Source organism: Bos mutus, chromosome 5 (assembly GCF_027580195.1).
Source record: "Bos mutus isolate GX-2022 chromosome 5, NWIPB_WYAK_1.1, whole genome shotgun sequence".
In the NCBI taxonomy this organism is placed as follows: domain Eukaryota; kingdom Metazoa; phylum Chordata; class Mammalia; order Artiodactyla; family Bovidae; genus Bos; species Bos mutus.
The window spans coordinates 46,714,536-46,735,998 of NC_091621.1; the positions used below are offsets into that span (position 1 = coordinate 46,714,536).

At 56.4% G+C, this 21,463-nt stretch overlaps 1 protein-coding gene across 1 annotated transcript; it reads right to left on the bottom strand.

Annotated features, from left to right (window-relative positions):
• Positions 1-638: 638 nt before the first annotated feature.
• ZNF385A (zinc finger protein 385A) lies at positions 639-21,268 on the bottom strand. Its single transcript, XM_005902106.2, is given in 9 exon segments — positions 639-1,645; positions 1,799-1,894; positions 2,072-2,241; positions 2,603-2,845; positions 4,713-4,761; positions 4,764-4,877; positions 6,938-7,048; positions 14,620-14,756; positions 21,162-21,268. Coding segments are annotated over 9 exon segments (1,161 nt in total). The 5' UTR covers positions 21,172-21,268; the 3' UTR covers positions 639-1,414.
• Positions 21,269-21,463: the final 195 nt, after the last annotated feature.

A 21,463-nucleotide genomic window follows, 5' to 3' on the forward strand; every position in this document is an offset into this window, starting at 1 on the left:
ATTCTCAACAGCCGTGGCTGCAATCCGAGACCTGGACTCGAAATGATTCCCCAGGGCCAAGTTGACACTTGAGCTGGGCCGGAGTGGGGCTGAGCGGGATGGGTATTGCTCGCTTTGCGCGAGCCTCGAATCTTGCCTCCTCCCAGCTCGGTTTTCCCGTCCCCCTCCTCCTCCTGGCTCTCTTTCCTGTGTGCCGTTCCCCGCCCCCCACCCCCCATCTTACACACACACACCCCTTCTGATGGAATTGCTCCCCAAAACAGCGGGCAAAGATTGAGAGTCTGAGTCTGGGGGACGGAGGGCAACGAATCCAGATTTTATTGTCAGGGACTGGGAAAAGGGGAAGACGTGGGTGGGGGGCCGGGGTTGCTACATCGTCAAGCAGAAAGAGTTGATGTGGAGGGAAAGGCCAGTGGGGCCCGTCCCTCTCCTGGGTCGGTGCTGGGAGGGCTGACGATACGGAAAGCACAGGGGGTGGAGGGAGGGAAGGTCACGACCCCGCCCGAATTGTGCAGTGGAGGTGTCTGGGGGGAGGGGACAGCCGAGGTCTAGGAGCTGGGATGGAGGAGGCTACAGACTGCAAATCCTGCGGAAAGGGGCGGGGCGGGGGCGAGGCTTCTATTGCTTTTTGCTCACAGTTTTGCGGAAGGCGAGGCGGGGGTGGGCTTGGACTGGACACCCCTTGCCCCCCTTGGTACCCCTTGGGCGATGGGTGCTGGTGAAAAGAATGGAATCCGGACTGGGAAGGAAGAAGGTGAAGGAATGGGTCTATAGGGGCATCTACTTGGTCCCACCCAAATGCCAGAGATGCCCCTAAGTGCTGCCCGTGGGCCCGGCTAGACCTGGGCTGGGGCATGATGCGGGGCGGGCACAGTGAGGTTGCAGGCGGTAAAACCAAAGTGCTTATGAGGGACCCAGGATCCCGCCTGCTCCCCTCCCCCTGCGGAGGACAGGGGTGTTCACGGAAGCGCTTCAGTTTGGGGTAGGGGGCGCCGGAGTCCCAGAGTCCGCTTATTGCCAAGAAAATCCATTTCTGCCCCCTGGACCCCGACCATGGCTTGTGAACCCCGTTTTGTGCTAGGTTGGGGGGGAAGGGCTGGATGGACATGGCTTTTGGGAGGGGGGGTGTCTCCAAGGGGGCTCGGGGGTGAGACGGCCCCCCCTTTTCTAGGGGAGAGGGAAGGGCAGGGGGCGGGGTTCCCTGAGATCTGGGGTGTTCCCCCCCTTCTGAAGCCCCCCTCCCCCGCTACCCCTCCCCTTCCCTGGAACCCCGTACCTCGGGGTGGGGGGGAGGGAGAAAGATCATTCAAGGAGTGCCGGGAGGAGGGGCGGGCTGGGCGCCCGGAGGCCTGGGTCCCGGCTGGAGGTGGGGGGGGGTGTTGAATGGGAGGGGGTTCAGGGTTCAGGTTTCAGGTCAGTAGGGGGAGAAGAGAATGGGTCCGTGCGCAGTTCGGATGGGCCCGGGAGCAGGGTGGAGCAGGGGATGGGTGATCGGCGGTCCCTGGAGAAGAGGTGCGGCTGGAGCCGGGCGCAGAGACAGCGGGGAGCCTGCTGCCGCTGCCATTACTGCAGCCACCGCCAGGGGGCTGGGGAGCAGGCCGCCGGCCAGGGACTTCGGCAGTTCCTTGGAGAAAGTCAGCGTGCCCTGCAGGGGGAAGAGGGCGGGGAGGGGAGAGGGAATAGTCATTCTGTGGCCTGGCCAACTCCACCTCTCCCAGGGCGGCCGGCATTCCGTCTCCTCCCCCCCCCGCTCGGGTCCCCCCTGCTTTGGCCAAATTTTCCATCGTCCAGGCCTCACCGCTAGTTCTCCAGCGCCCCTAGGCTTCTTGTGACGGCTCAGTAGTGGGTTGGGCTTCCCGGCCACGCCGTCTCGGTGCCGCCGGCTGGAAATGTGCTGTAAGGACCAGTGGGTAGGGGACCGTGAGCCACGGGGAAACAGGGAGCTCACACCTCAGCACCTGGGCCTGCCCCTTCTGTGGCACTAAAGGGGGACCCTGAGGAAATGTCTTCCCCCAAGCTCCCCCTTAGCAGGTGTACTCCCGAGAATTCTCGGGAAGGGCCTCAGACCCACCTGTTTCAGTTGGACCTCCGAGTTGACCTTGACATTGCAGATCTCACAGTGGAAGGTTCGGTCCTGGGCAGGGGCCTCTGGTTCCCCAGGAGTGGGAGGCCCCAGCCGAGGATAAGCTTTGATGGGGCCCAGTCCACTTCGGGCCTCCAGAATTGTCTTGTGCTTAGTACCTGGAGCCCACAGAGGGCAGGGGGTTAGGGATGGAGAAAAATTCTCCAGGCCTACTAGGCCTCAAATACCCACATTTCCAATTACAATATTGAGGGGCTGCATCAAGTGTGGGGGTTTGCCAAGCCCCTTGCAGCCCTTTCAAAGGTGGGTCAGGGGAGGGTCATAATTACAAGAAATAAGGTAGGGAGGGGGTGGAGAGGAAACTGAGGAGGCAAGGGGCTAAGGAATGAGGGAGATGCTTAGGGAGGGAGACAGGCTGGTCTTAGAGGGTCAGGCATGGGGGAAACCGCAGAGCTGGGAGGTAGGGGGCAGTAGCGGGGTGAGGACAGGGCCTTGCAGGGGCGGGAGGGGAGTCCGTACCTTTGTTATGTGCCTCGAGCTGGGACAGGGAGTTCACTGCCACCTTGCACAGAGCACAGTAGAGCAGTCGCTTGGCCTTTTCCTCCTCTTCCTTGCTACCCCCAGGCAGGGAAGCTGGGGCTGGAGTCCCCCCTTCACCCTTGGTCGCACCCTGACCAGTCTCCGGAACGCTGGGAGGGGATGGGGAGCCAGGCTGTTTCTTTGGGGATCCTGGAGCTGGACCCACTCCATTCTCCATGGAAACTGTCATTGGGGGAGAAACATAGGGATCATCCCAGATAGCTTTTGGAGAAGATTCTTTATGTGGAGGAGACCTACCCCCATTTCCTGGAGGGCAGGGGCCCAGGAGTCCCCACCCTGTGACAACATGCATGCACTCATGTCCTGGACCAGAGCCACATGTGGTTCAGAGCCACGTGTGGTCCAGCTGCCGCAGGCTGGGTGTGAGACTCCGGCGCCTGGCTCGCTCTTTGTAAGCTGGGAGGCTGACGGGTCCAGACCCACCAGCCTCCTGTTCAGCCAGGGTGAAGCTGGCAGCCAGTCTAGCCAGGGGGAGAGGGGCATGGAGCAAAGAATCTCCCCTCCAAGGCCTGCCAGCCAGCCTGGGCTTTCCGCCCGGCCAGCCCCCTCTCAGAGGCCTGCCCAGTCCCTGGGGAGGCATGCCAAAGAACTCTAGGAAGGGGCCGAAGCGAGGTGAGGAGAGCCTGGGAGAGACACACACAGACATGGCGAAAGGGAAGCAGAAACAGCAGAACCGGAGAGGGAAGAAACAGGGATGTGGGCTGCTCTATAATTCATGGCTCGATTAAAGATGCACAGGCCCCAGTCCTCAGCGCTGGGTTCTGGCCTCTGCACAGGGGAAACTCAAGCGCTCCCATTCTTGCTCCAGTGGCTGATCCAGTTTCCGGGTCAGGGAGAGGCCGGGGGTGGGGATGGGGGGCTGGTGGGAGGGGACCCCCCTAAGCCATGCAGATGTCCATTTGTTGGTCCATCCTGGGATCTTTCTTGTTTTTTTTTTCCCCTCTCTTCCTCATTTCTGCCATCCTTTATGTCCGTCCCAATCCAGACAGCACACTCATATCTCAATCTGGACAGGCCTCCTGGCTTTCAAAAGCAGGACAGGTTTCCTTATCTCTTTAGAGAGGTACCCCAGGAACTCAGTGAGGTAGTATACATTAAGCATTGAGAATGGTGCTAGACAGGCAGTGTTAGCTACATCACCACCATCGTCAGCCCCTTTGACAGAGACATTACCAAATGAACACAAGATGTTCAGGCTAAGAAGCAGCTAGAACACAAGTAGAACTCAGCTCACCTGCTTGCCCTATCCGTGCATCCCTGAGGACGGTGTGTGTGTGTGTGTGTGTGTGGTGAGAGTGGGGACCTGTTTCCCGGTTCTCATTCTTAGGGTGGGGCAGGAAGGACAGGCAAGGACAAGAACATGGGTTTGCTGAGTCTCCCCGAAGTTGACCCTGACTGACATCTGATGTGGTAATCCTGGGGATGGGGGTGGCTCAGATCTTCCTGTCTTGATATTCCTTCTTTCTGGTTTCTTGGCTGGGAATATGGTTGAGGATGGCCATCAGCCATGAGGGAGAAAGAATCTCACAGATCTTCAAGTCTCAGGCCCTCATGTCCCCAGAAAGAAAATTCTGGCCTAGAGAGGTCAAAAGATCTACCCAAGATCACCCAGGGAGTTGCCTGGGTTTCCTGGGCTCAGTCCTCCCCGGTGGAGCGGGGAGCCTCCGTGGGCAGGCCCTCAGATATCTTGATTCTTTCCCCTGTTCCTCTGCCCCATGAAGGGGCCTTTCCCTGCATCTGATGGTTCTCGTTTTCTTGAGGAAGTCTGCCAGGTGGCCTCACCCTAGCCCCTCTCTGAGTCACTGGGCAGTGGGGAGGACAGAGAGTGGGGACTCTGATGAGGAGCTGGGGCGGGAGTCGGGGTGACAGGATGGAAATTTTGCATCACTGTGTTTGGCTGCAGGACTCACCTTGGGTGGGGGTGGGGTGGGGGCTGAGGAAGAGAGATGAAAGCAAAGGAGAGTTCTGGGAGTGGGGACAGAATGGAGGAGACAAGATCCGTTGAAGGGTGTCGGGGTGTTGGACTTACCTGGACGGGGGGCTACACCATCTCCATTTGGGGGGGTGCTGCCTGGGGGGGAGCTGGGTCTCCTGGTTCCCGGACGCTGGGCTCCCTGCCTCGGGTCTTGGCAGCCTCGATGCCTTTGACTCTTCGGGCATGGCGATTACCCTTGTAGTGTGCCTCAGCCTGGCTCTTTAGAGATGGAGGAAGAGAAGGCAATCTGAGATCACCTTTCATCTGAATGTTCTTCCCACGGATCTATCAGATCCTGGGGTGGTCTCAGCGGGCTACAGTAAAAGCTCTCCCCACACCAGGGATATGTAAAGCCCCACACTGAGGAGCCCTGATTATTCCTGGGCTCAGTTGTGGGGAACCTCAGTCCCCATCTAGCCCGGGCTCTACCCCACCACCTCACCCAGCTCCTGGCTGCTGACTCCGGCTTCCCACCTTGTCCAGGGCTGAGGGAAAGGGAACTCACGTCTATGCGTGCTAAGTAGCTTTAGTCGTGTCCGACTCTTTGTGACCCCGTAGACTGTAGCCAGCCAGGGTCCTTTGTCCGTGGGATTCTCCAGGCAAGAATACTGGAGTGTTTGTCATGCCCTTTTCCAGGCGATCTTCCCAACCCAGGGAAGAGACATAACCCGAGTCTCTTATGTCTCCTGCATTGGCAGGTGGGTTCTTTACCACTAGCACCACCTGGGAAGCCCACTCGCTCCAACAGGGGAAATGGGAGGGGCCAAGCAATCCAGCCAGTCTGCATCTCCTCTCTGCGCCTGTGTCCCCTGGCCCCAGCATCCAGCTTTGCTGCTTCCACGCTCAAGCTGAGAGTCCCAGGAGCACTGAAGTCTGGGCTCTACCCTGAATACTCCCCCATGGTCTCATTTTCCCTGAGGCCTCTGTGGACACCCTGGAGGACCCTGGCCCCAAGCCCAGCTCTGGAGACAGAGACAGCAACAGAGACAGCTGTCAAAACAGAGCTGCTTGGTTGGGGGTGGGGGTGGGGGGAGTGAGAGGGCAGAGAGAGGGGAGGGCTGCCCACCATTGGGCCCTGGCCCCTCCAGTCTCACAGTGAGTGGAGCCAGGGTTGAGAGAGGGGGTTCTTGGGGTCAAGGTCAAGGTGAAGTCTAAATCTGAGTTGGTCCTGGCTCCACCCCAACCCTGCGTGCCTCCTCTGCTAAGAATACACAATCCTGGAACCACAAAAACATCCAGACAGGGTAAAGCAGAAATAAAAGGTGTGGATAGGCAGGAAAAGACTGACAGCCCAGGGTGGGGCAGTGGTGTGCAGAGTCTGGCAGCATGGTGTGTGTGTGTGTGTGGGTGGGTGTGTGTGTGTGTACTGGGGAGAGAAATAGAACATGCTTTCTTTTCCCCTACTCAGCAGAATGAGGCTGTGCTGTTTTTCTCCAAAAGCTCTCAGAACCTGCACCCCACAGAGTCCCCTACAGACCCATAGAAAAGGGAGCCCCAGAGGGGGATAATCTGGGAGGCCAGATACATCAGTTCTGACACCTAGGTTTGGATGGCTTCTCCCATGGGAAAGACTTTCCCACAGGAGAGCAGTAGGGGCCAGGCCTTGGGTGTGATTTGGAGAGAGGAGGAAATCAGGAGGTTAGAGGGAAGTGGGGGGTGCTGGGAGGAGTTCAGCAGAGGCCAAGGAGGGCACTGGGCTTCCCTGGTGGCTCAGTGGTAAAGAACCTGCCTGCCAGCACAGGAGCCTCAGGTTTGATCCCTGGGTGGGGAAGATCCCCTGGAGGAGGAAATGGCAACCCACTCCAGTATTCTTGCCTGGAAAATTCCAGGCAAGAGGAGCCTAGTAGGCTTTAGTCCTTGGGGTTGCAGAGTCGGACACGACTGAACAACAAGGAAGGAACACGGACTCTGCAGGGGGGCCGGTGACACAAATTAGCCCCACACCCGAGACCAGCGGGCCAGAGGCCACGCTCCCACCCGGACACAGACGGCCACCTGCGTTCTAAGAAGTTCTGAGGCAGGAATGCCTCAGTCCCTGAGTTACAGGGAGAGGGAAAAGTATCTGGAAACATTAGGAGTTGAATTGAGTCCCCCAAGAAAGATCTCTGGTCCCTCCGGAGGGCTTCCATTATTCCCGCCCCTCCTGCAGTATCCTTTGAGACCCCCTTAATCCCCACCCCTCACCCAGAGCTCCCAGCCCTGACCCTCCCACAAGATGCCACACAGCCCCTGTTCCACCTGCCCCACCCACTGGATGCATGAGTGGCTGGGTATCTTACCTGAGAGTTGAAGCGGATCTGACAGACATTGCAGGAGATGATGGGCCGCTTGGTCTTGAGCAAGGGTCCCCCAAAAGTGTGGGAGAGTACAGCCTTCTGCACAGGGTCCATCTGTGGAGGCAGGCTGGGGTAAGCCAGGGACCCAGCACAAGCAGTGGCAGCAGCTGGGCTGAAACAAAGTGCCCAGAGCTTCCTCCCCACTCCTCAGTGGGCCAGAAGGCCCCGAGCTTCGGTTCCCTGATTCTCTCCCAGCCCAATCTTCATAGCACTGGAAGGGCCCTGAAAAAGCCACTGGCTCAATGCTCCCATTTGACAGAAAGTAGAAGTGGCTTGCCCAAGGTCACAGCATGCTTCAGTAGCAGAGTTGGGATTTGAACCTGGACTCCTGCATCCATCTGTTATACCATGAAGATCGAATCCTGTCACCATGACCTTTTTCCTGAGCTAATCCACCAGAGGCCCACTTAGGAAGTCCCCAAAGCATCCCAGATCCTAGGGCCTTCAGCTAAAGCCTTTTCCGGCCTTTCAACCAAGCCAAGCCAAGGAGACAGATGTTCCTAGCTTCCCATCTCTGAGCCCCAGGTTGCCCTAACATGCTCACTCCCTGGACCTCTTAAGAGTAGCAGTTTCTAGAGGGAGTAAAAGAACTCAGGCGAGAGTAGGTGGATCCAGTGAATAACGGGGAATAAGGGGAAGCTAAGAAGCCGGGCTGGCCTGAGGAAGCCCAGGCATCTTCTGAACTCCCTCTCTCTGGTCACAGGGCTTCTAGGGCAGGGCTGTGGGGCTGGGCGGGATTAGGAACGGCCTCTGCCCCAACCCTGGATCAGCAGATGTCTTTGCAGTGTCCTGCCAAGAGTTCACATGAGGAGGGAAGAGGATGGGAGTTTCTCTCTGAGGCTTTCTGCTATCAGGGGATGAAGCCAGGGGCCCAGAGGCATGATAACTGCCTCCCTGCTCTTCCTCCTCCCTTCTGGCCCCTCAGTGGCTGGGGAGAGGCGAGCCTGGAATGCAGCTGAGGTTGTGCAGGACTGGGTGATCTCTCATAAGCTTAGAACCAAATGAGAGCTGAAACCTTATCTCCTAGGATTAAGTGGAAAAAAATGTTGCTGGAGACTGGGGGTGTCCATAGCTCCTTAGGCGAGGCCCTCCCTGTGCCCAGGTCTTCATGATTCCCAAGGAGGCAGTGGTGAGAGACAGGAACACGGAGCAGGGTGAAGAAGGCGGTCTGGAGAGCCCACACATCCTGGCTCCTCTTTGCTCCCCTCAGTTGTCTCACTGGCTGCTTGGGGTTAATGTCAAGAAAGGGGCTTCAGCATCCCTGTGAAATAGGCCACCCCACTTGGCAGTAGCAGAGGCAGGAGCCAGGTTCAGATAACCAGGCTGACAGACAAATGTCCATTGCCTGGCTTGCCCATGGCTGGAAGCAGTCCCTCTCAGTGGCTTACTCTTCACCTCCTGGAAGCCTGGGTCCTTTTTGGGGAAAAGCCAAACAGGGGAAGACTGGGTGTGTCTGTGTGTGTCTAGGCAGGCTATGATCAATCTGTGCAGGGGTGGAGTGTGAAGGCGTGTCACGTGCTGTGTGTACATCATTTATGGATCAACATTTCTGTGTCGGGGGATCTGCTGAAGCCATGAATGGTCAGGTTGTGCAATCTTCAGCTGTGTGTTTATCGGTGTGAATGTACGATGTGTTTGGCAGAAAGATAGACAGACCAAGTTGGAGACAGGCTTTAATCACAAAGAGGAGACACATGACTGCACTCGACTCTCAGCCCCTAGCCGACAGTCCTCCCTAATCAGGGACCCCCAACCCTGCCCCAGGGATCCCCTCAGCTCCTGGACGTCCTCACATGCTGGGTGGGGAATGGAATTCAGCCCAAACAGAAACCCAATCTGGGCCAGGAAACCTAAGTCAAAGAAAACTGTAGTGAGAGAGAAGTGGGAAGGAGAGGGGGACACAGAGGCTCTGGGTTCTGTCTGTGCCCCACCCAGCACCTCAGCCTGCTCCCCAGGGTGGCTGAGGACCAGTGCCCTGAGGATGACCTGGGAGTTGACCGTCCCAACATCCATCCCCTGCCAACAGTCCCTCCCCCGCTTAGGTCCTTCCTGCAGGGCAAGAGCCTTTTCCTTTGCACACCCCACTCCTCAGGTTTAAGTCCATGAACGCCAGCTAGGGGTGGGGGTAAGCAGAGAAGAGGGCAGCAACCCAGCCAGGTAGGTCCTTCCCACCCCGTCCTCCAGGAAGTGAGGAGACACCGGGCTGAAGGTGAAGGCTCCTAGGCCCAATCCCTGCGCAGGTGGAATGTGAACCACTGAAGTGCTGCTCCGGGCCAAGGTCAAGAGGCCCTGGTGACCTAGATGAGGGCTCTCTGGGGAGGGTGGAGGCCAGCGTCTCCCAGACCCCATCCCACTCCAGAGCCCCTTCCCTAGGATTTTGGCCTAGACGCTGTCTGGAAAAGTCCACAGAACAGTCCCCTCCCACCTGCCCTCCAACAGCAGACATGAAAGGGAATCGCTCCTCTAAGCTGGGGCAAAATGAATCAGGAAGGGCAAGGGGGAGGGAAGGGGGAAACCAGATCAGGAACACGAGGGGGGGGCTCTGATTATATTTCCTTCCATTGCCCTTTATCTGATGGCACCGCTGCCCCTGTTTGGCCACCCCACTTCCCCATCCCCCCCAAATAAAGGCGAAAAAGGGAAGGGGGTGGAATTTCGGGGATGGAGAGACCTGAGGGGCAGGAAGAATGAAATAGGAAAGAGAGGGGCTAGAAGATGTCCAAAGAGCAGGTGGAAGCTGGCGGAGGGATGCTAAGAAGAGGACTAAGGCTGAGATGGGGTCAGGGCTGCATTAGGGATCTGAGCAGCGGCGTGGCAATCAGGGGGTAGGTGTAGGACCTGATGGGAAGTCTTAAGATTTGGGGGACTTCGAGGATCTGAGAAACAGAGGCCAGGGTATCCAGTATGGTGGCAGCAGGCTGCGGGGCGCCAGATGGGATCCGGAGATTGGTTAGGGCCGCGCCGGTCGTGGGGGATGGGCCGGATAACCCGAGGACCAGGCGGAGAGGTAGGGAGTCGGGCAGGGGCTTGCGGGCGGGGATTGGGGCGGGGGTTGGGGGGCGCCGCTGCGGCAGCGGCGGGAGCCAGGGAGAGAGGAGGGGCCGGGTGGCTTACCCTGCGGGACCCCGGGGGACGCGGCTCCATGGCCCGGGTTGGTGGACCCGGGCGGGGAGGCCGAGCCGGGCCGGGCCGGGCAGGCCGGGGACGCGGCGCTCGTTGCCCGGGTGGCTCGGGGCTGTGCGGCCGGGCCGGCCGGGAGAAGGGGAGGCGGCGCCGGCCCTGCCCGGAGCCCGCCCCAGAGGCGGGGCCGTGGGAGGGCCGAACACGGGGGCGGGGATAGGGATCTCGGGAGGGATAAAGGGGCGCTAGGGCGAAAAGAGGACGGGGTGTCCATGTCCAGACACTCGTTCCAGGAAGACCTGGTCCTGGTGAGCGGCATGGGCCAGACGCCCCACTGGGCTTCCTCCACTGGGGACTTTGCTGGGGCTTATATCCCTACCAATCCCATGGCCGACCCTGTTTCTCTAGCTTGGACCTTTCTCTTTTCTGTCACCCCTTCCACCCTCGCTCTTCTAACAGCTTCTCTTTCGAGTCCCCAGACGACCCTTCTGCTCCCTCTGCACACCGCCCCGGTGCCCCTTTTACATGTCACTTCCCCTGCTAAGGATGGGAGACGGAGCCCAGGTACCCAGGTGCCAGGCACTGCTCTCCTAGTGACTCCTCTGGATGGTGGAGCTGGGGTCGCCCAGGGCAGAAGCGACCTCAGGCTGGGGACATCATCCCTAACCTCTTCCCACCTGCTCCGCTCGCCCGCCACCTGCTGGAGAACCAGCGTCCCGAAGAGCTTATGCTTCGTGCACTTGCTGCCCTCTGGCGGTCCAGTGGGGACAGCACTGCGGGACGAGGGCCAGGAGGGCAGAGCAGCCCACTCCCCCAAACATTTCCTCATCCTTTTCTGGATAAATCCTAGGAGATTCCGGCTCTCTCATCTCTGGATCTCTTCCCCTCCGTTCCACCTAAGGCCGAGAGATGAGCGAAGCAGGGGCTAGGATGCGGAGAGAGAGAGGCTGTCTTTGGGAGACAGTGAGGGATATTCAAGGGCAGAGGGAGGAGTAATGCAGGGAGGGGTCTAAAGAGTAAGAACTACCAGAGTAGGAGAGATCTGGAAGTATTAGAGCAGCGAAGGAGAGACTCTGCCATGAATAATAATATCACCACCTCCATCTAATGTTGATTGAGCCCTTGGAATGTGCCAGCCTGTGGACTGAGCTCTTTGCATGGATTATCTAATTTAATCTTCACAACCACTATTGGAAGTAAGTACTATTATTATCTTCATTTTATAGATGAGGGAACTGAGGTTTAGAGAGGCTAAATAATTTGCCCAAGGTCATAAGCTAGTAAGTGGCTGAACTGGGATTTGAATTTAAACCTGGGCAGCCTGACTCCAAAGCCCTGTACTTAACTGCTGCACACCACTGCCAAGGCCTGTCTGCAGCTTTTCTGCAGTCCTTGTTCCCCTGCAGAATTTGACACTATTGATGCAGCCTGCCACACACTCTCACTTGGCTTCTCCAACTCAACAAAAACCCAATTCTGTCCCCACCCCCTCCTGTGGCTCCTCCATTTCCTTTGCTGGAGCCTCCTCCTGTTATGACTGCCTAGTTCTGCATATTCCCCAAGGCTTGGGCCTTGGCCAAACTACCTTTCTCTCTCTGATCATCTATAAAATAAAAACAATAGAAATAACATAGCAGCTTACCTTGAAAACTTACTTTATGCTAGGCATTATGATTATGTAATACAATTCTCACAATAACTTTTGAGTTGGTACTATTGCTGTCTTATTTTACAGCTGGTAAAATTGAGATTCAGAGTGGTTAAGTAATTGGCCTAAGTCACACAGCCAGTACTTTCAGAACATCAGTTCGAAGCCTGCCAGTCTGATGCCAGAGTTGGTGTTGCTCAAAATCTGGTCACATTCTCTCCAAGCTTATCCATGGTCCTGGCTTTACATGGCTCGTCTCCACCAGAGGCCGTGGAACCATGAACCCAGGGAGTCAGAAACCTGGGATTATCCAAGTGAATAGACGAAGTAGCTTTGTGACCTTGGGCAAGTCACTTAAACTCTCTGGGTCTGTGTTTCCTCGCCTATAAAATGGGGACAAAGGGGACTTCCCTGGCTGTCCAAAGGTGAAGACTCTATGCACCCAGTGCAGGGGACATGGGTTTGATCCCTGGTTGGGGAACTAAGATCCTACATGCTGCATGATGTGGCAAAAAATAAAAAATAAATGGGGACAATGATGGGAGACCTGAGGTTAAGTGTCAATCAGGTATGCAAATTGGGGGGAAAGTATTCTCAGCACCTTTTGCTCCAGTCACATCCAATCAATTGCAGTTTCTCAAATGCTCTTTTGTAGTCCTTGTTTCAGTCTGGAATATTCTCTGAGGTCCCTTTCTAAATTCTACTAATAATTCTTCAAAGCCCAAATCATAGCGTCACCTGCTCCAGCTTCAATCCCTTTTTCCTCCACTGTTTTTTTTTTTTTTCCCTGCTCAGCTCCAGTTGGTCCCTCACTACATCCAGCCAGTCTTTTCTGATACTCTTTTGGGCTGCCCTACAAGCTGCATGCCTCCAGCACAGCTCTTCTCACACTATAGGGTAAATGCTAACTTGTTATCTTTCCTACTACACTGTGAGCTCTCCAAGCAGACTGAGTCCTGTGTCCCTGACACCCGGTGTAGTGCCTGGCACATAGTAGGTGCTCAAAATTTTTTTTCATTCAGTTGAATTTTTGTGACTGTCTCTTTTGCCATATTTCTAACCCTTCCTCTGTTTTGCACTGTAGATCATTTCATGCACATCTATACTTCTTCCCTGAATATAAGCATCTTTAGGACTGGAGCATGTTATATTTACCCTCACATCTCCATCATATCTAGGACAGCACCCTGCTTATAGTCAGTATTCAGTTTTCTTGTCTGTAAAACATGGATAAAATGGCAGCTAACCCATAGGGTTGCTATAAAGATTGAGATATGAAAAATGCTTTGTAAACTTCAAAGTGCAATGCAAATGTTGGTTTGGATTCTCTGAGAAGAGGTTGGAAGGAACAGCAGGTATAAAGAGAACTCTTTTGGAGTTAGATGCTCTGGGTTCAAATCATACCTTAGGCACGTACTGTGTCAACTTAGATACATTCCTTCAGGGCCTTAGTTTCTGTCTTCCTATATATCAAACTGGAATAATAGTGTCTACTTTGTTGGGTAGTGATGAAGATTAAATGAGATCACATATAAAGAAACATCTACTGGTTAGGACTCGCTTTTTCACTGCTGAGGGCCCAGGTTCAATTCCTGGTTAGGGAACTAAGATTCCATAAGTCACCCAGTGTGGCCAAAACAACAATGACGGCCATGACAGAACCATTTACTGCAGTGCCTGATGCATAGTTGATGCTCAATATGCTTATAACTGGATATGGTTTGATGGTGGGTTATCTGAGTTGAGTAAAGCTGAACTTTCCCCAAACCTTTAGCTCCAGCCAACTCTCCAGGCCCCAAGTTCCAACTGTCTGTTGGACATTTTTGGCTCAGTGTCCCACCGGTCCACCAACTCACCATGTCTTCAAGTGAGTTCAGCAGCCTCACCCCAGGCCAGCCTCCTCCTCCGATCCCCTGCCCCTGGCAAGGTAACTTCTTTGTCTCAGTCACCGAGGCCTGAAACCGGCAGTCATCCTTGACTCATCCTCTCTCTTCTCCCCAGATTCCCAAACCCTGGTTGGTCACCGTAGCCTGTCAACATTTCCTTGGAAACACCTCACCTCTCCCCCTTCCTCTGCTCACTCTGCTGCTGTCATGGGCCCAGTCTGGCTCTCCAGGCTCCCCTGCAGGCTCTGGACAGCACCTTGTTTATAGTCAGTATTCCCGTTTTCTTATCTGTAAAACTGTAAAATGGCAGCTACCCCATAGGGTTGCTATAAAGACTGAGATATGCAAAATGCTTTGCAAACCTCAAAGTGCAATGCAAATGTTGGTATTGCAGGGCCAGCCTCCTGACTGGCCACCGTCCTCCAGCCTTTGCTCTCTTCCCTCCTGCCCCACTCACCTGCCTCAAACACTGCTTCTCCAGCTCACTCTCTTGCTCAAGAATGGATAATGTCTCCCTATTTCATATTGTATTAAATCTAGACAACTTAGCTGGCCCTTCAAGCCCTACCGCACTAACCCTCCCCTCCCCAACAGTGGGCTCCAGAGAGATGGAGCTTACAAACAGGCTGCCTATACCCTTGTGGAGTCTCTCTTTCCATCTCCTTGTCACTGCCCCCAATCTAGGTCTCATGACTTCTCTCGAAGCTGGACTGAATGAGATGATTCACATCAAACACCCAGCACCGTGTCTGGCCCGTAGCCGAACTTCAGCGATTATTAGCTATTATGGATATTGTTGTCAATAGTATACCAGAAAGTCAACGATGCTTGTAACTGACTAGAAGTGAGGGATGGGGCCCTGAGATAAGGAATTAGACAGAATAGGAGAAGAAGGCAGGGATGGATCCGAGGGAGAGAAGGAGTCAGGTGGTGAGAGGGTGGCAAAGGCAGACAGGCAGGTCGCTACTTACAGCGCTGTAATTGCTGAAGAGGCCCAGGGTGGGTGCCGGCTCCAGTGGGAAGGGCAGGATCTGCTTGAGGTCCAGTGGGGGCTGCATGATCGGGGGCTGCCGTAGCAGAGGGAGGGGCCCTGCCCGGCTCAAGCTGCCTAAAGGGCAGAGAAAACATTATGTCGGGCAGGAAGATTGACACTTGGGAGCCCCACCCAAGACTGGCAGTCCCAATCCCCAGCTGGGGCCCCCAAACTCAGAAGTGCCACCGACCCCCATTACACACACTTCCTCCTGCTGACTGACTCCGGAGCAATGGAGCAAGGTGCCCTGTGGGCCTGGGGGAGGGTGCAGATCTGTGGTTCTTCCCTTCGGGGTGATTTTCACTTCCCCCTTCTCCAGCCTCCCTCAGCCAAGACCTTCAGGCATTTTACAAACCCAGGAAGATCACAGGCCTTATCTGCAGGCTGCCTGACAGACCAGCAGGACTGGGAGTCCCAGACCCCTGGCCACTCCCTTCTTCCGGTTTTGCTGTCCCCCAGGGAATCCCAAAGGCTTACCCCAGGGAGAACAGTCAGGTGAGTGATTCATCCCACTGCTTAGAGGGGACTATTGAGACCTGGATTTGAAGGAGGGCTGCTGAATCTTTCAGGCTCCCCATAGAGTTATGATTTTGTCCCAACTGTAATTCTTAACGAACTGTCGACGTCTGGGGTCAGCGAGTGGCATTTGCTCTGGGAGGCGGGCTGCCTGGGACCATTCTCAGAGCCCTTTCTCCCAACTGGTCTGTCTTCCCCAGGCACCTCTGTTGGTCGCTGCCGGAATGTTCGCTCCGGCTCTGCAGGAGGAACTGTGACTGGCCTCTGGGAGGGGAATGCCTGGGTCTGACCCCAAGGGGAAATGAAAGTCCAGGCCAGCCACGCCACTACCCTCCCTGAAACCTTCTCCTCCCCCAGAGCCATGGGAGGAGCCCGGCCAGGCTCCACGGAGTGGTCCCCAAGGCCCTAAGGACCCCTCTGGGCTTCCGCTGGCCCAGCTCCCTTCTGCGATCTCACTGTCCACCGGTCAGGGAACTCTGGCTGCCCTTCACGGCTCCAGCAACCCCCTGCCAGCACCAGGGGTTCCCAGGAACAAAGGCAAACCCAGGAGGCTGCAAGCTTAGCCCCGTCCTCCCTTGACCTCACTGGGGCAGAGGGTCCCCCCTCACCCAGATCCTTTCCTGCTCCCTTCAGAGACGGCCCCCTTTCATACCTTCAGTGTCTGGTGCCCTCTGCCCCCAGGCAGTGGCCTGGCCCTGGCCCCCCAGGGGCCTGGGCCTGACAGCGTCCCCTTCCCTTGGTTCTGCCCCCTGCCCCCTCCCTTGCCAGCCCCCCCCCCCAGTCCAGTCAGTAGAACCAGCCAATCAGAGTCCTGGAAAAGTGGGGCAGAGGGGAGGGCGGGGGAGCAGGGATTAGGGGAATCAGAGGCAAGAGGGAGGGGGTGGGGAGGGCTCAGGCACAGCTGGGGGCAGGGAGCTGGTCCAGGAAGGTTGGAGGGGTCTGCCTTTTTCACCCACTGCTATGACTGCGTGGCCAAGGGGCCTGAGGCTGAGAGGTGTCAAGGCTGCTGGGAGCTTGGGCGGCAGACATCTAAGGGCTGAAGGAGAAGGGTGGGATGCTTAGCCTTGGCCCTTGGGCAGCTGGGGGTCTGTAAGTCATATCCATTCCCTCCTCACCTTGAGGTTGAGAGGGGATAGTGGGGCAGGAGAGAGACAGACAGACAAGCAGACAAAAGTGAGTGAGAGAGAAGGGGAAAGACTGACAGAAGCAGGAATAGGTGACTGAGAAAAGGGACATAAACGCTGAGAGAGAAGAGGATAGGGGACAATGGAGAGGTGAAGAGAGTAAAATGAGGGAGAAACAGAACACCGCAGAGAAGCTGGACACAGAGCTAGGGACAAGGGCAGAAAGACCAGAAAACAGAGAACGAGAGAGGAGAAAGAGGGATGGACAGACTGATGGGGTAGGGTGACCATCTCCCCTTCCCCTCTGTTCCCCCTGTGGCTTCTCCCTTCTGTGCCCACCCCCTCCTGCCTGGCACACAAGGCCAGGGCAGCCTTAACGAGCCCCGGGCGGCATCAGGAATGGTGAGAGAAACCTGAGCACTCCCAGAGTCCCCGGCACCCAGCACCCACCCCGAGCAGCTGGTTCGGGGCTGGCACTTGCCCCGGCCCCAGGGAGGGCAGCAGCTCAGCTCCCTGACCCTTTCCCTGGCTCAGGACTCTCCAGGTCCTCGCCCCTCAAACACCCATCTCAGAGGAGAGAGGTGAGTTCTGCAAAAGGCGACAGAAAAACAAATATATCCAGGCATTCTGAGTATTCGCACATTTCATCTCTGAGGGAACCATTCTATGCGGTAGCTAATACTAGGTTTTAACCATTTGACATATGAAGAAACCTAGGCTCGGAAGAGTTACAAAGACTTGGTTGATATTACACAGCCTGTAAGTATCAGGGCTGAGATTTCAATGAAGATCCGTCACCCTCTGTAGCAAATTCTTCCTTTGCTAATAACCCCGAAGTGCTCCAGTCTAACTCTGAATTCAGCAAAGATATGAGCAAGGCTTCCATCTTGTCCAAGGACAGGAAACGGAGAACAAGTTCCATGCACCTCCTGGGGCTGGAGGAAAAGGGGTAGCCACCACTTGGTTCCCTCTGGCCAGCAACTCATCTTTTCCACTGACATGAGCCCAAGGGTGGGGGGAGGGAAGGGGAAGTGGGAGGAAGGAGCTAAGGATGCAGTGAAGTGAGGAACCCAAATGGGCAGCTAGAGATTCGTGTGTCTCTTTCCCAGAGTCCTGGGTCCACTCCACTGAGATCTGGGGTGGAAGGGCGGCAGACGGCAGCTTTTATGGACCCAGTGAGCAGAAACAGGGCCCTTGGTCTGGTAGCCCAAGCCTCAGTCCTTTCCTCTCCTTCTTGGAGAGGAATAATTAATAACTTTATTAATAACTTGCCACTTTCTGAGGGTCCACTGTATGCCAGGCACTGTACATACACGCCTCCTTGTGGATGGCTCCGCTGCTCACTAGCTGGGTGACTAGCTTGTTTCCTGAACTCTCTCTGTCTCACTTCTCCTTTATCAAAAGAGACCAATGGTATCTTGCGTAGTGGAGTTGTTGAAAAGATAGAACAAATCCATGTACAGTGCTGGCCTGCCACAAAGAAAGCTCAAGAAATGTTTGCTAAATAAACAAATCCTCATCTTTTAGATGACGGCCATCAGATCAGAGAGGGGGAGTTACTTGACCAAGGTCACACAGCTAGTAAGGCATTTGAATCTAGCTGGCTGGCTCCAGACAGGGCTTTCAGGCACCACACTTTACTAGGGATGGAAGAGGGAAAGGCAAGAATATAAAGAGGGCTTCGCAAGAGGAAATGAAGCAGGAAATCTGGGGCTCCTGATGGCTGGTTAGGTGAGGGCTTCAGGGGGGTTTGGAGGAAGAGGAGGTAGACAGCAAATTGGAGTGTGTATGTGTGCGCTAGTGCACAGGCCTGTGGGCGTGCACACCCTGTCAGGCAGGGCAGGGAGGAGCTGGGGCCTGGCTGGGACAGGCCACTCCAGAGGGAAACTCATTAGAGTAATTACCTCCAGCAGATAGAGCCCCACCCAACTCTGCTGGGAGAAGCCGAATGCTTTATTAAAGACTGTTCCCAACCACTTTAGGGGGGTGAGGTCTCAGTCCCTTGGATGCATGTCCATCTTTCCACTTCTGCGCCCTACCTGGCCCTAGGCACTTTGATCTTGTTCAGGTTTCCCCTCCAGCACCAAGCCACAACCAAGCCAGGTCAGACTCCTTCCATCCCACTCAGGGCTGGTCCTTTCCTTCCTCTCTTCCCCAGAAACTCTGACCAGGTGGGAATCCCAGCCCTGGACTCTCTTAGGTGGGCCTGGGGCCTGAAGCTCCTGTGGCAAAGAATGGGAGTGTCTGCCGTGAGCTGGCTCTGGGAGTGGCGGCGTCTGCTAGGAACAGGATCCAGGAAGGGTGCTAGGGTAGGGCTGCAGGTTAGTGTTGGTCTGGAGATTAGACCGGGATGAGATTCAAATCAGAGAGAGGATTTGGGGTGAGGGTGGCAAATGTGTTAGGGCCCATGGCTGTGAAAAACAAGGGGTCAGCACTGTGTTAAAGTGGGAATTATGCTCCGGGGCCAAAGGAGAAATGAGATTGGCATCTGGACTTGAATCTCATCTCTAATCCATTTTTTTCTCTTTAGGCCTTTTGGTCTCTTCTAAACCCCAGACATTTTTAAAACTGGGGGTTTTGGGGGGAGAGCCTGGAACCCCTGGATCTTGCTTTCTTGACCAGCTCTCAGGTATCTATCTCCTGCTTCAGTTTTCCCCGTCTTGGCAGGAGGCAGGCTGAGTGCTGGGAAGGCTTTGAAGTCAGAGATGAAAGCAACAAGGGGATGATTATGAACAACTACTCAAAACATCATCCCTAATAACCCTGGGGTGGATGTGGGTGGGGGCAGGGCCTAAAGGGAGGAGGTGGCCAGGAAAGGAAGAAGGAAGACCCCTGGAAAATTTTCCCCAGCCTGACTGGAGAGGCCTCCTTCAATGCCCCCAACCCCCACAACACCACACTAAGGGCCCAGTTGCAGAGGAGCGTAAGAAAAGCTCAGAATAGGGAACCTGAGCCCAGAATCACCACCTTAAACCTGGGCCCACAGTCTAGTTCTTGAGCAAGCAGGCTGGGCCTCGCCTGCTGGGCAGGACACCCACACGCAGCTTCAGTGGACCTCAGCATTTAGAACCTGAAAACCTTAGAATGGGCCTGAGGTCCAGCTGGCAGCTTCCTCTCTCTTTCTTTCCTTGTCTAAGAGAGCTAGGTGTGTGGCCCACCAGGCTTCACACCGCTCTATGGGCTTGGCACAAGGAGGGAGTTAATTACAGTGTCTGTCCTCAGGGAGATGTGGTGGGGGTCCAATTGGTGGCCCCGGGCATTCCTCCTGTGGTGGGGTCTTGGTCTGGTGCTAGCAGAGGTCCTCTCCAGGGCCTATTGACTAGGAGAAGCACAGCTCCAACTGGCCTGTCCCAGACAAGCGTGACGCTGCCTCTGGGGTTCGTGCCCAGGGTGGGGCCAGGGTGTGGGGGATTGCACAGGTTGGAGGAATGTGGAGTCTGTGCTCTGGGGACCTGAGTCCAAGTATGTTGGTGGGGGTCACACAAGGGTAGGGATTGTCTAGATGGGAGGGGAGTCTCTTCCCTGCTAGAGATCCTCTTGGGAAGGAAGGCAAGCAACCAGTCATTCGTGCCTCCGTTCGCTCATTCATTTAATGGATTTGATGGAGTGCCAGGTGGAGGGAGGCAGATGTGGAGTGGTGAGAGTGAGGAGATACAGGAGAGGGAGAGAAAGAGATGGAAGGAGGAGGGGAGGAGGGGAGAGAGACCCCTAGTGGGAGTCAATAGGGGTCAAGCCAAAGAAGAAAAGCAAAAGAGCCAAGGAGGCACCAGCAGAGGGCTGAGGCGGGAGCCAGGCAAGCCCTGGAGCGCCAGCATGGAGCCAGGTGTCCCGGTGGGGGCGGGGAGCCCACAGGTGCCTGACCTGGTGGGCAGTCTCCCATCACAAACAGGGCCCAGGAACCGGCCTAGCCAGGGCAGAGATCAGAGGTTAGAGGACAAAGCACAGCAGTCCACCGGTAGACTATCGTGGAGGCAGGGGCCTGGAGCCGGGATCTTGAGAGTCCTCTCCTCCCCCACTCGGGGCTCCCTTCCCATGTAGGTCATGAGGCTGGGGTGGCTGTGGTTGAAGGGATGGCGGAGCCCCGCGGGAGTCTCCTCCCCCATCCTGATGCTCTCCGTCGCCCCTTCCTCTGAAGGTGCCCCTCGGCCCAAGGCAGGGGTGGAGGTAGGGTGGGGGAGGAAGGAAGAAGAAGGAAGCCGGGAAGGAAGGGCCCGGGCCGCCAGAGCTGGGAGAGAGAGGGGCAGGTCCCGGCGTGTTGGGGCAGGATCCTGCGGAGGCAGGATCCAAGCCGCAGGGGTCCTGGGATGGACAGTTTCCACCCGTGCTTCTCCCCAGACCCCTTATCTTCAGCCCTCAGGTTCCCACCTCCCACCACACACACCTCGAAGCTACACCCACCATCTTCTACCCCCGCCCGCCCCCCACTTCCTCCTTTCCCTCTTATCCTGGGCCCAGAAGGGGGTCGGAGTGTTTGAGCTAAGGGTGGGGGTGCGGAGGGGGGGCGGGTCAAAACCTTTCGCTCAACTCCACCAGGCCAAGGCCAGCCCCCTCCCCCAGCCGCTCGTAGACAGTCATATAATATTCATGAGGCTCATGAATACGCAATATGCTCATTGTGGGGCTGGGGTCTCACTCGGCTCTGCCTCCCCCTTTACCATTCCCGGGATTACCGGGAGAAGAAGCGGTAGTTTGGGGAAGGAGGGGGCCCCAGATGTGGAGCCAGATGAAGGGGGAGGGGGAACCGGTCGCTGACGGGCGGCCGCAGTCACCGCGGTGCGGGAGGTTGGGGGGTGACCTACTGAGAGGAACCCAAGAGCCTGGAGCCGCAGAGCCCACTCACCGAGGATCATGCTGGGGACCCAGGCGCCCGGGGGTTCCGCGTCGCTCTGTCCCGGGGGCCGTTCTGGCCGGGCTGGGGGTACGGGGGGTGGAGTCGGGGGAGGAGCAGAGGCCGGCCGAGGCGGAGCGGGGGCGGAGCCCGCAGCAGGTGAAGACGGGAGGAGGGGGGACCCGGGTACCCAGGGCTCCAGGAAGGGGCGTCCCGGCGGCTCCTCGCCCTCTCCCGCGTTCTCTTCTACTTGCCGCCCCTGAGTCTCCTGGATTTACGGTGACACTGCAGCCAGGGCTTGGGGAACAAGACAT